This window comes from Cebidichthys violaceus, unplaced genomic scaffold, assembly GCF_023349555.1.
Source record: "Cebidichthys violaceus isolate CVI_PGR_0920_01 unplaced genomic scaffold, fCebVio1.0.p SCAF_5, whole genome shotgun sequence".
NCBI lineage: Eukaryota > Metazoa > Chordata > Actinopteri > Perciformes > Stichaeidae > Cebidichthys > Cebidichthys violaceus.
In genome coordinates, this window is record NW_027176705.1 from 12,391,813 (window position 1) to 12,406,246 (window position 14,434).

The 14,434-nt window shown below is 40.7% G+C and overlaps 1 protein-coding gene across 1 annotated transcript; it reads left to right on the plus strand.

The window, feature by feature from the left end:
• Positions 1-3,338: 3,338 nt before the first annotated feature.
• On the plus strand, positions 3,339-12,805 carry gas2b (growth arrest-specific 2b). Its single transcript, XM_068730810.1, has 7 exons — positions 3,339-3,561; positions 4,443-4,552; positions 4,659-4,800; positions 6,301-6,364; positions 6,945-7,500; positions 7,597-7,704; positions 12,596-12,805. Exons 1-7 carry the CDS (start codon positions 3,339-3,341, stop codon positions 12,803-12,805), a joined length of 1,413 nt encoding a protein of 470 aa, XP_068586911.1.
• Positions 12,806-14,434: the final 1,629 nt, after the last annotated feature.

Consider the following 14,434-nt stretch of genomic DNA (forward strand, 5'->3'; position numbering starts at 1 on the left):
CTGACACCTGAGACTCCAGATCATTGAGTCAAAGCCGATGGAGAAAGCTACAGCTACCAGCAGTGCCGTTGGACATCCACTTGAAGTTATTAATGATGTTTTATGAATAGTTTTTTTTTTTTTTTCAAACAATTGCCACAGAGAGTAGCTACTGAACAGGCTTTGAAGACAACAGCAGAAGGCACAAGCCTGCAGGTGATACAGTAACAGCATTTTTCCTGAAATATGTTTGTTGAAAAAGCGACTGACTGAAGAAATTATTATTTCAGTGACAGATTTGCTGCTTTACCAGAGTAAACATGAGCGTCTGTCATGTAAGAAAACATAATTTTGTTAACTAGTTAGTTGTTTGCCAGACAACAAGATGAGCTTTCGTTTCCTTCTCTGGAGACTGCAGTGTTTGCTGAAGGCCACATGCAACGGAATCATCAATCATCGTGTCATCTTACGTACGAACAGTACATATTTAAGCCAGTGCTTCAGCTCAGATCCATCATTTTAAACACATTTTTCATGTAGCCTGGTTTGTAATTTTAGTGGTTTCCCCCTAACTTCTGGTTTGACTGTGAAGATGTTTGGTTTTATTACAAAGACACAATTAAAGGCTGTGAAATACCACTGGAGCAAATCTTACTTAAAGGTTGTGAAAAGTAAATGAGGTGGAATAGAAAAAAAACTTGTGTGTGTTTGCACCAGTGTGTATGTGTGGTGTGTTTAAAGACATGGACCCTCAGCTCCTGCAGGAGGATAAAGGCTGCTAGTGTCTGAGAGCTAGGCCAGTAGCTGACCTTTGCCTTCCCTTCCCTACAGAGCCATTCTGTAGCAGAGGTGTGAATTTTGCACCTGGATGTTGTGTTAAAGACAGACGCTCTCATGCCCTGCTGGTCAACCTGTAAACCAGCCTCAAACTTGGAAGGCAGCCCCCTCTACATTACACTTTGTCTCTGTCCCACGTCTGCTGATGATGTGTTTACAAGAGACTCTTTTCACTACGTCCAGTCAGAACTCTCTGTCTACAACATCTTCACATCTCACTCAAGCTGAGACCAGAATTCACTGACATACATTACTGCATGTACTGTATGTCTTTGCCCTACTAACATTCTGACAAACTTGAACTTGTAATGACGATCTGCAATAGTGAGCTACAGACACAGTGCAAAACACAGGTGGTATTCAGATAAATGAGCTATAGAAGCCAGCTGTGATGCTGCCAGTCTGTTACCCAAACATCTGCCCTCCAGGTGTGCTTATATTCTACTCGAGATAAGGTCTTTGTTAGAGATAAGATTTTTATTAGACATGCTAGTGTCTCTGTCGGTTTACCTCTTTGGTACAGAATGGAATATCTCAACAACTTTTGGATGGATTGCCATGACACGTTGTACAGACATTCGTTGTCCCCATGCAATGAATGACTAATGACTTTGGGGACTTTTCCTGACTTTTCCTCTTGCGCCACCATGAGGTTGACATTTGTGGTTTTGAGTGAAATGTCTCAAATGTTTGACGGTTTTCCATGAAATTTTGATACAGAAATTCCTGTTCCCTTCAGGGTGAATTGTAGTCCCTCTGGTGATTTATTCACTTTACAATTAATGCCGTCAAAATTTCAATTTGTCCAGTACTTTGCTTTATGACCCGTAAAACTGATTACACTCTCATCAGCCTCAGCTGCACATTGGGTTAGTGCTAATTAGTTAATGTGAGCATGCTTACAGACACAACTAATGTGGACAAGAACAAACATCAGCATGTTAGCATTGTTACTCATGTTAACATTTAGCTCAAAGCCCATCTGTGCTTAAGTAATCATCACAATGAAAGATAAAATAGTTGCTGCCATGGCAACTTTCCATAAAGTCCCACAGCATTATAAACCTCTGTGCATCTTCTGTGTTTTGGCATCTGAGAGGCCTTAAAATCCACAGATCTGTTACTCAAGCTGGACTTCCTAGATCCTATTTCATGACTCACCAGTGCCTTAAACAACACCTCCACCAACGCAGCTCCTTGCGTTGTTTAAACTCGGGGCTGTTTTAAGTCTGAATGCCCGCTTAGTGCTGTTACTTTACAATAACTTTACATTTAAAGTTAGTCTTCTGGCACAAACCGAGCCTCTGTCTCTACTGTATATTACTCAGCAGCCCCAGTGACCCTCTGCATGTGTTGTTGTCTTTATTCCAGCTGATTAGCAGCGAGTATTACTGGCAGTCAGAGCATGTCTCTGCATGGGGCTGAGCTTTATGATGGAGGCTGCTCTGGGAACAGGATAAATGAGCCATATAGCGGCACCAGGAGACTGGCTCAGGGCTGTAGCTGTACATCTTATTAAACCTGCAGTCAGTCCGTTTAATCCCTTTGATTAATGACTGTGTGTATTGTGTGGCTGTGAGTGAGTGCAAGGTATGTGCATGGAGCACAGTGTAAAAAATGTGTTTCAACATGTTGTGCTCATGTACTTGTGTGTTAGACAGCTCTGTGGTTTTCACTGCAAATAACCAACCATTATTACGTTCAAAAACCATTACGTTTTTATTATTTTTTGCTTTCTTAGAGAATAGCAGTCAAAACTCCCTTTGTGTTTGCTTATCTTCAGTCTCAACTCAGCAAGGAAACATGTCTGAAACAGAAAGGGGGAATTTACAATAAATAACTTTGGAAAATATCCAATATGGTCTGAGCTCCGACTGCTTAAGCCTTATATTTTTGCATGAAAAGAGGACTCTGCATTTTTTCCACCATACCTTACCTTTGAGGAAGGGATCTCTCTACAGTCAGGAAAATGATTACAGCACCTATTAACTTTTGAGTTGGACTTGAAAATATGACTCATTGGTTCAGGTTACATGGTTACAGTATCCGAATATTCAGAAAATGTCACAAACAGACATTAATTGCAATGCAATTATGATTTAATTCACTTGCTCCCACTTGTATTAGCTGATACTGTTGCATGTTGTTATTTCTAATATTATGTGCCTTGAAGTTGTAAGGTATAGCCAAACTGGCAGAATGTTCAGTCATGGCAATAGTTTAACCCTAGTCTTAAGTTCACCAGAGAGACTCAAGAAACTCAGTTAAATGATCAGTCTTGTTGGTGTCTTGTTGGTGGCTGCCACCAACAAGACACCAACAAGACTCACTTCTTGAGTTGGGAGCTAAATCTGAAACCAAACCCTCTGAATTGTGTCCAAAACGTACTGTAAATAAATTAAACTGTAATTAAGACCATACTCAGTTTGGCAAAATGTCAAAATCGAAAGCTGACAAGAGCTTGAAAACACATCTGTTCTTTGATCCACCAGGGTCCGTCAAAGACTGATCGGAGCTGAAGCATGGACAGTGAAGTGGAAGCAATGAACACCGATCTTGACAGTCCTCTGAGCCCGAGGCACCTGACTGGGTTGGGGATGAACTGTCTTCTAGGCCAAAAGTTCCGACACTCTGGGCCCGGACTCACCAGTCCTCAGGAGTTCAGCCAGTGGCTGCCTTATCGCCACGACGCCAGCCTGCTGCCCATGAAAGAAGACCTGGCCTTCTGGCTCAACACCCTCATGGGTGAGACATTTTTTCCTCCCTTGATCTTCATACCAAACTCATTTTAACTACACTATCTGGACAGTAGCTGCAGTGGAAAGATTCACAATTCAAGAATTGAATTTCTCCCAGCAGATATCTACAGATGAAGAACTCTTGACAGACTTTTATTTTCAGGAATAGGTGAAAAAGCTGCAGTCACATTAAACACAGAGGCACATTAACCTATACTTATTATCCCAAAACCTTGAAATACCTCTCCTTGAGGGGAACTGCGGCTGTGACTCCAGGGTAAGGGATGTTTCTTACCACTTTACTGCATTGTTGGGGAAAACATAAAGGGTCCGCACATGCCACAACCTGTTGGAAATGTGTCTGGAAGGTGACACGACTCCAACAGGATGAGTTTCTGACTGATGCTATGCAACAACAAAGTCAAAATTGCTCGCGGACCAAAGAGTTGCATAGGTTCATCAGTATAGTGCTTTGCTTTTCGGAGACAAAACATTCCTGTGGCTATAGTATGAATCCTTAAATCAGAGAAAGATTTAAACATTTACAATGTTGGCGTCCTCTTGATATCAAGGTTTTCTATGCAACAGGATAATATTGTAACAGATATGTGATAACTGCAATAATAATAATGTGTTGTTTAAATTGTCTGTTCTTTCCCCTTGAGGCACAGTTTGAGCTGAATTTGGTGTATCAAAAGTGCTACATACATATTTTTAATTATTTTTATGCATTTTAATATATATTCTGGGTTAAATATTGTTGACTACCTGACTAATGTATTTTTCTGTGAAAATTGGCAAAAAGCAAAATGATGCGCTTTGAGTTGTAACTATGTTACGGTTACTGCACATAACTCCATGTTTGTATGTTTGTGTGTGTATCCTTAGGTGTGGACCTCACAGCAGACAGTCTGATGGAAAGCTTGGACAACGGCGTTGTACTCTGTCAGCTCGCACAGCTGCTGCAGGACAAGATGATGCACACCAACAACAGCAAGGTGCTGCAACAACACAACTCAACACACACACACACACACACCATTGCCCACAAAAAACATATTAATCAACTTTCCATTGATACTCTCTTCCTTTGTGTGTGTTCAGCCTTTAATAAGAAGAGTGATCCACTGGCGAGCTGATGCATCTTCTGGATCATTCTTCGCCCGAGACAACACCGCCAACTTCCTCTACTGGTGTCGAAAGATTGGCGTTGATGAGGCTTACCTTTTTGAGTCAGAGGATTTGGGTGAGTTAAGACCGGAGATTGAGCCTTAGAGCTCTAAAGTGAATCATGTCATGCAGCACTCTGTATGATACTAATTAGACTAAAATCTTTAGACTTTGAGTTTCACCTCACTTGGGTAGGAATAATATAATAAGTCACAAAGGATGTTCCTTGGCATTTATGCCTTTTAGTCAATCTATTTGTTCAGTGAGAGCACTGTGTCCTTTCCTACTCTTTCCAGTGCTTTTGTGTTTAGTGACAAATCCTGTCTTCTCTTTTTTCCACCTCCGACACTCTGTCTGAATAAATGTGATAGACTCAGCATAATTTGTCTTATTTGTCAAAAGATATTACATGGTGCATTTATATTGTACTGCAATAATACATTAATTTGCATTTGCTTGAACCAGCAATTACATTATTTCTTTTTAGTTGTTTACTTTCTGATTCATTGATTGTTATTAGTGATTTACAATAACTTTACTTTTTAAACTGACAAAAACTCAAACTCACACTGCTCACAAACTCATTAAATATACCAGTCAGAAGCAAAAAGGAATACGGGAAATTAAGATTACAAGTTGAATGTGAGCGAGTCAATGTGATGATTATACATTTTCTATGCTCAGACCTCCTGTGTTATTTCTCTCTCTGTATGATGCTACCGAGGAGATAATGTAGTTCACATGCTAACGTGGTTCTTTATTATCAAACGTACTTTATGCACGTCTTATACTTGGGCATGTCTACGCAGTGCGGCAGATGCGTGAGAATGATAATGTGGAAGTTAATCTCCACCGACAATAAGTCACCTCCCCCTGCAGGCAGACTAACCTACTTCACTTGACTAATTGAGTGACGGGGAGAGTAAACTTACTGTACTTTGACAGGCTTCACTTTTCTGCCTCAGTGACACGAGGACACAGATGATTACTTTTTTTTCCTTTTCTCTCGTCTCCTTTTCTTGCTGCAGCCATGATGATGGTAATGGTGGATGTCAAATACAGGTGAATGAAAATATAATATCAATAAAGTGACCGTGACATAGTGACATCATTATGTTAGTATTTTGCTTTTTGTTGTTTTCTGTTCAGTCATGAATTGTGGACTTTCAGAAAGTGTGCCCCACATGTTGTACATACTTTAATGCATGCTCAACCAAATCATTTTAACAAATCAACTAGCCTGGCCTTTGTCTGGAGTACACAGAGCCCCTTTTTGATTTATATACAGCAGATTGGAGGCAGGAGAGGCTGACTTGTTTATGAAGCTTTCATGCCCTCATGCCCTCAGCTGCACATCCACAGAAATTCCTGCTTGGCTTCAAAGATTGAGATGCACAATAGAGACAGAGCGCCACCTGAAATGTGTCCTCTCTGTTCAGACTGCAGCTCCTGTTATCTTTTGACACAGACAAGCGTTTATCACCGGAAACATCTTTCCTTTCAGATGAGTGACTATTTTATGTTTCTACCCCTCCACCTTCTACCTTGCTTTCTACTTTGTACCTGCGCTGTGAAGTCCTCCACAAACAACCTCGAGAGGTGTGCCTGTGCCTGATGGAGCTAGGAAGGATTGCAGCCAGGTAACTGTCCAACATGTGGTACAGCTCCCGAAAAGTAAATCACAACTGAATCGTATGAAAACATCAACTATCTAGGTTTAAATTTTCCCCACACAATTGTCGTGATGTCAAAGGAAGTGTCCTTCATCTGCTGAGGAAGATAAAATCCCTAAAATGTTTGGTTTTTTTTATGCTGAAACATTGCTAGACGTTTCAACCGTTTATCCGACTCGTAGTTTCTCTTTTTCAACTGGCCATCCATTACTTATCAGTTACTTTTAGCAAACTTTTGGTTTTTCTATTACTTATTAAATTATTTAAATTACCTATTTGAAATATTGAACCATACTTTTAATTGTCACTTTCTACGTTTTCACTTACTCTTGCAACTCGTGGTGCTCAGTTACAGATGACTATTTAAATATATTTAAAAATCAAATAGGTCTGGGTTTTTTTCAAATGAGTTGAGCTACTCCGCTTTCAGTCTCTCCATGTGCCCCCTTGTGACTGCAGAAGTATCCCCTGTTGTTCAAGAGTCCTTGTGATTTAGTGTTGATTTATCTATGTGATTGCTAATATATTTATTAAACCTCTCTCTTAGGTACGGAGTAGAGCCTCCGGGGCTGGTGAAGTTGGAGAGAGAGATCGAGAGGGAGGAGGCGGGGTGCTTATCTCCATCATCCCCTCTGCCCCTCTCCTTTTTTCCTCCCATATCATTGTATTCACCATCACAATCATCCCTACCCACAGCCCCCTCTCCTCCTCCCTCCCCACCTGCGCCCCTCACTCCAAGCACAACCTGTCTGTCTGAACCCCTCACTGCCTCCCTCGCCTCTGATCTTCCATCAGCCACAACAAGCCCAGTACCTACTTGTTTATCCCCTCCCCAGTCCTCCCTCTCTGCCTCTAGCCCTTGCACCACCACAGCCTCAACACAAACACCTTTGTTCTCTTCATCCTGTACCACTAACACATCACCCTCAGCACCCTCGCCAGGCCAAACCCTGGTATCCACTCCCAAAGTCTCCTCTACCACAATAAGCAACCACACTCCCACTGCTACACCTCCCATCAGCTCCCCACTTGCAGCAGCTCGTTCCTCCGGCAGATCCACAAGCCGGAGGAGCACAGGCACCAGCAACATTTTGGATGACATTGTATGTATTTTTATTTCCAGTAAAAGTAATCTTGTTTGAGCTTGCAGATGTTACAGGTGAAAATTAGTTGCTCTCTTTCTGCCTAACCTGTTCCAGGTGAGAAACATTATTGAAAATCCCCCCTGCAGCTGTCATACCAGGTTCCTTGTTGAGAAGCAACCTAAAGGCTGCTACCGTGTTGGGGAGAAACTTCTGTACATACGGGTAAGTCTGTTCACACTAACGCTGTTTTTTTTTTATTTTGAGAGACTGTCTCAATCATGGCCATGACAAACGAGTAAGACGCACACAACCAAGCAAATTAACAAATTATGTATTAACTTAAAGGCAGTGCAGGTGAGTGCATGAGTGGAAAGTCTGTATGCAATGTTGTATATTGTAGGAACTAACCATAATATCAACCAAAAACCAAATGGGTGTCTCAGGAAGGAGAGAAGGACCAACTGAGACTCGAGAGGGTTTTTAACAGAGTGCACTGGCACACGGGGCCCATGTGTTGCCAGTGTTGCTGATGAGCTCAGGTGTTTTCACTCTGCTGCTGACCCTCTGCCACGCCCACCTCCAATACCTGCAGGGAAAGCAGCCACACAAATGGAGTAATCAGGGTCATCACAAAGATGCCAGATTTATTTTTTAGCAACATAATGAGAACCAATCTGCAGAGTTACAACATATTGATACTGGGTGTATCTGCAAATTTTGCCAAGAATTTAATTTATTTGTTTCATTCATAGCAACTAAAGCGTGATTAAATTAGTTATGTTTAGCAGGCTGAAGTTAGGGAAATATGGTGGTAGTATGGGGTGAATATTTAAAAAGTCCAGATTTGAAGCACAAGACAGGAAGAGGTAACTTTATTATTATTCATCCGAAACTATAATCCTTTCCTCACCATAACAAAAAATCCTTCTGTTTCCTGAACCTAACCACACACAGGACTCCACCTAAGAAAATATCACCAGTGAACATAATCAATTCTGCAATCATGTTTCACATCAAAACACAACAGTCAAAACAAAATAATAGCATATAAAATATACATTTAATAGAAGACAAAGCTTGTTCAGGCCCACTTCCTCCACCAGATTGACAATAATACTACCAATATGTTGTTTTATATTGTATTATGTTAGTAATATGAATAAGGTAAAGCTCCAGTTATGTAAAATTAGATTACACATTAATATGAAATCTGATGCGTCATAGATGATACATCACATAATGAGATGTGAGGTGCTAATGCCCTCGAGTTATTAATCAACAGCTGAGTCAGCAACAAGTGCAGTGTGTCAGAGCGACTGATTTGCATTCACTCGGGATGGAGACATCGGTGCTGTTCAGCCTCCCTGAGTCGTGCACCACCCGTGTGCGTCAGTACAAAGGCTCGAGGAATGGCCTTCGGGGAGGCAGGGTTGCTTGGCAACCAATGGTCAGGATAAGACTGGGCTGACAATGATTTTATTCAGTACATAGACCTTCGGCAAAGAGTTCAAACCTGAAGGAAAAACAAACACGTCTCTTTCAGGATGATTTGGCGGAGATATGACCGCGGTGTGCAGTGCAAATGGCAGCCCACTCGGGAGTCCAAGTCCACCGAGGTGTGGGGGGTTTTGAATATAAGAGAAAGGTTTTAGTTCACTGTCTGTACACAACCATCCAGCCATACAAAGAGAACATATGGCAGCTTCAGTGTATATGTGATGCACACTTTATAGAGCATACTGTCTAAGTAAGGCATCCATAAGTCCATTAAAAAGCACATGCTGTACATTTAAAAATAGTCTTTCAGAAAGTAAAAGTCTTCTGCATCAAACACAGTTACAAGGAGGTGTATCACAGCTCTGGAGGCTAATTGGTTCAGTTTAAATGTATTTATTGGTGTGTTAACTATATTGACCTAACACTCCCTGAACTGGTAATCAATACTGTCAGTGCTAGTTTGCTTTCAACAGAGTTACAGCTACATTTCTGACTGGCTGACAGACATTTTTACTGTCTATTTAGAAAATAATGCCTCCCTTCAAGTCACGGAACACCTGTTTCTCCAGAGCCGACCTGTCAATAACACGGGCGCACGTCAAAAGAAACAACATCAAAGAAAGGCGATAAAGATGTGACAACCAAAGCGTGTTATTAGTTGGTCAATGGTCAATGGTCAATTCCAGCAAAATGCGTTTTTTGTATTTCCTATTTCAATATCTCAAGGATTTGTTTTTCTAACCTGTCTCGACTGGTGACCTTTTGTGCTCACCCTACCTTCCCAGCCCTGCAGATACAATGGCTCACCATAACTCTGTGTCCATCTGTCAGTTTCAAGCTTTAATTACTAGTTCGTGGACACTACTTGCACTGCTCCCTTCATTTTTTCTCAAACACACCTCAGCTGTGTGAATAGAGCGCTGCAGCCCATCGACCCTGACTCCATCCATTACCTTGAGCTGCCTACGTGTGTGTGCATGGAAACACGCCATAAACCTCAATTACCATATACCACGATAACCCCGATGCAGCTCCTAGGAGAGCGTGCCATTCAGTGTGTACGGATCTTTTTAAAGAGCAGATACTATTGATTACTGAGACAAAGTCATTAGTGAGGGGTTTAATCAGACAGCTTGTTAATGAGCGGCTGAACATGACCGCCCCTCCTCACGTGTAAACTTTCTACCCCACCTCTTTCCCCCCCCCGTCTCTATTCCCTCTGGAGTCTATTCAATCACGCTGGCCCTGAAGTGCTCCACCATTCTTTGGTGTTAAAAAAGAGGAAGGCTTTTCTTTCTTCTCTGCGCCCAATTAGGCTCTCATTCGGCTTTGTAGCAGCCACACTGTCTGACTGCGTCAATGGAAGGAAAAGACATTCAAACACCTCACAATATCATGCTGCACAAATTATTTGTTTACCAAGCTATCTGCATAAGAGATAAACCTAAACAGTTGAATTTAAACATCTTGTTTTTACGTCTGGAAGCAGAATCAGGACAGAAATGAGAATGATGAAATTGTTTTTTTAGCCTCCAGCTTAGCATTTTGGTAGGTAAACCCTTCATCATCCTCCTTTCTCAAGTGTCCTTGAGCAAGGCATTGACTCCATAGAAGCTCCAGTTCTGTAGGTGACCCTGACCTTCATCTCATTATATTTGCAGATATTTTGTCATTCGATATATAACGTTCACCTAAATTATAAATCATTCTTATCATGAGGGGAACGTGAATGTCTGTACAAAATTTCATGACATTTCACTCAAAACCACAAATGTGTAGCTCATGGTGGCGCTAAAGGAAAAGTCAAGGGATCACCAAAGTGCCAAAAATACAAAGAGAAATATAAAAGTGCATAAGAGATAAGACACACATGTGCCTGCATCAGTTCATATACTATAATGCTGCTTAGTTTGTCTCTTTATATATTGTGCAGTTTTTTAAAAAGGACTCACTGTACCTAAAAACAGCATCAAAAGCGGTGGATGTGGCTAAAACCTGCCTCCTACTGGTGGAAGTTTAAATGACGCCTCCTCCCTGAGATGAAACTCATGCATGTTTCAGCAGAAGAGGAGAGAGGGAATCAATGGAGCTGCCAGGGAGGACACAGGGGAATCCAGACGCTAGTTTATGGGCTGCAGACGTAGCACACTGTGTACGGAGACCTGGAGGGGGGAGGGGGGAGTTGTAGAGACAGAAATGAAGAAGTCTGCCTGACAAAGAGGGCTTGTGTTGAATATTACAGCACAGAAAGGGGCTGACTCTGTTTTTTATTACATGATCATTTTGGTAGTTTGGTTGGCATCAAATTGCCCTGCTTTAAAATAGTTCTGATGTATAATATACAATTTAATTTATATAGAATTACATAAATCCTATATCAAAAGACAGCTAATATTTAATCAGGTAACAGAGACACATGTCACAGCACATTCAGACACCAACATGCAACTGAAACAAAGGATTAATAGAAACAATTATATGAGTAATACAAAAACAACAACATAACCCATTTGCTTAGCTGTTTTAATTAGTAAGTAATTTATTTAATTTTACTTATTTTAAACATTACAGATATAACAGTATATACAGTAAATACTTATACACAACATTTATTTGAAACTGCCAATTAATGCTGGATTCATTAATATTTTATTTCTTGAAAATAAATTTTGGCTGTTTAGTGATTTTTTGAGAATGAAGCCAAGCCAGAATTACATTAGCTCCACGTTTGACAGGAAAGTGGTTTATTCGTGATGTCAGACTTGACCCCTGTCAACCTCAACATTTTAATCTGTAGGATGACAGCTGAGACAGACCACGTCTGGGGCTTCCTCTATAGCTGCCTGTGTCGCGTGTGTCTGTGCTTGTACCATTGATTTTTTCATCCCATGCACGTGACACACACCTCCCCACATAAGAGTAGATCTGCTTGTATTATCCCACCCTTAATGGCTCCATAATGAAGGGTTTATTGGCGATAAGGCAAGAGGGGGGTGGGTCGGTGCTGACAGGGCAACGGATGGCTTTGCAAGGCCTCCTGGGAATGTTAACGTCTACTGGGAGTTGAGGGTCTGCGCTGAACTCATCTCAATTTCTCCTTTCATTTTTTTTTTCATTCTAGTCTTTATATTGTGGCTGTAGTTGCCATGGCAGCGGTTGGTTTTCCAGCTGTAAGGACGGCTGTCTTTGAAGGATGTGTTGATACAGATGAATCTGACCAGTAGTCGTTTTTATATAAAAAATAAATGTGCTTATTAGGTGGTTTGTGTTGCAGTTCTGTGTGGGTGTGGCTGCATGTGTGTGCACGCATGTTCATATGTGGATTATACCCGCGTGTGTGCTCAGCTGGTGTTGTTTCGTTTGATTTAATGAGATTTTGACAAAGCTATCCGAAGCGAGAGATCATTTGCCTCTCAGAGCCTGAGCTACACAAGCTTGTAAATATTAAATTGGTGTGTGTCTGCTGTGGAGAGAAGGGGGGGGGGGGGGGGGGGCTAAGGGACTGTTTTTCATATATTTGAGAATTCTATTCATAAACACATCCTGGGAGAAAATATAATCTCATTTTTTCCCAGCATTCCCTCCTTGAATGTGCTCTCTCGTGTCACCTTTGCAGATGCTGAACGAGCGTCATGTAATGGTACGTGTAGGCGGCGGCTGGGAGACCTTCATCAGTTACTTGCAGAAACATGACCCCTGCAGAGGAGGAGGTCCAATCAGCAGATCTGAGGTCAGGGTCTGCAGGGACAAAGCGAAGCCACTCAGTTTGAGCATCTCACCTGACAGCTACATGGTGGTCGGTGCCCATTACCGTAGCAAGAAGTAGACTCTCAGACTGCTCGCTTGTGCTTCTGGCTCTGAACATTTCAGTTAATCCGACCAAACGGTACAAGGTCTAGGATTTAACTTATAGTTGTCACCTCAAGTTGAAAAGGAAATCCCACTTTTTCTATTCAAAAGTTGTAGATGACTGGTTCTTCACTGATTGTTATCTGTATGAGTTATCCAAATTACTGTAACAACTTGGCAGCGTAGCTAAATGACTCTACCGCATACATGCGTTAATTGGTCAGTTAGCTGACGATTAATAATGAATTCATTAATGCTCTTTTTGGGGGGCACATATGATAAAATAAAACAATAAATATCTTTGGGTTTTGTTATGATGTTGAATAAAACAAGCAATCTGAACACATCACTTTGGGCTATGAGACATTATAACAGTATTTTTTCACTATTTTCTGACATTTTACAGACTAATTGTGTATTAGAGAAAATAATCTGAATATTTATCAAGTATAAGAATAATTGTTAGTTTCAACACTAGTTGTTATGTACTGTATATGATAACTTTCATGCAATCATATTCTCCAAAGGACAGTTTTGTGTAGAACTGTATGCAATAATGTTACATTATGCATTTGTACTGATGTAGTTTAGTTCGTTAACATACAGTTATGTGTTATGTATCGTAGTACGGTAGTTTCAATTTGTATGTTTGAGCTTTTGTATTTTGTTCCAGCAAAAGTTTGAATACTACTCGTATTGATTTTAATGTATGAAAATTAGACCTGAGTTGGTTTCTGTTAGAAAACATTAAACTTCTTTTCAAAGGCAGAACATATCGCACATCCTAAATCACAGCTTATATTTTGTCTTAACAGTATGTATCTTAATTTGTCATTTATTTAATATTATGTAACACAAGATAGATCCAAGAAACACTTGTGTATTTCTTATTTCTCATTTAGTATTACATTGCCTGTGGGAAATATTGTATCCCCTCAGCCTTTAAGAGGCAAAGACACAAAACATCTAGTCCTCCCTCTAGATGGCACCATGTCCTCAGCGACAAAAGGCCAAGCTTTGCCTCCATGCTTATCTGGGAGGAGGGCTCTGTCTGCTGTTATGATCCTGTTGCCTCTCCAGGACATTTATTTCTTAGTTGGACTGGAAATATGCTTTCAGTTCCATAAACTACTTCATGCCCACAGAAAACACATTGCTGCCTCAACAGCAAGATTTGGAGTCACATCTCGTCAAGATAAATGTGCTCTAAAAAAGGAACATTAATGGGAAAGATTCACAGTGTGTAAATATGGAGAGCAAAACTGCAAAATACACACACAGAAAGGCACAACACTTTAGTAATTACATGTTTTATTTCAGTAAAATAAATCAATTAAAAATGGACACAAGTTTTAATATATTGAAAGAAACTAACTGTAATGAGATCATGCAAGACTGTAATGTCTCTTTAGTCCCCACATAACATCTGCAGTGGATTGAACCAGTATAAATGACTTGTAGAAAATAATAGCTGTGCTACTGAAACAAGTGCCACTCTAAACGGTGGCGTTTTCACAGAGCATCTCTCATTGCACAGAGTATATCTCTAAGTTCCTCATGAAACACAGGAAGTTGCCACTTGAGAGAGATTTTACAACAATTTCAA

Coding starts and splice junctions, on each gene's coding strand:
- gas2b (XM_068730810.1), top strand. CDS start 3,339: ATGGACAGTGAAGTGGAAGCAATGAACACCGATCTTGACAGTCCTCTG. Junction 4,553..4,658: donor TGCACACCAACAACAGCAAG/GTGCTGCAACAA, acceptor GTGTGTGTTCAG/CCTTTAATAAGAAGAGTGAT. Junction 4,801..6,300: donor TTTTGAGTCAGAGGATTTGG/GTGAGTTAAGAC, acceptor TGCGCTGTGAAG/TCCTCCACAAACAACCTCGA.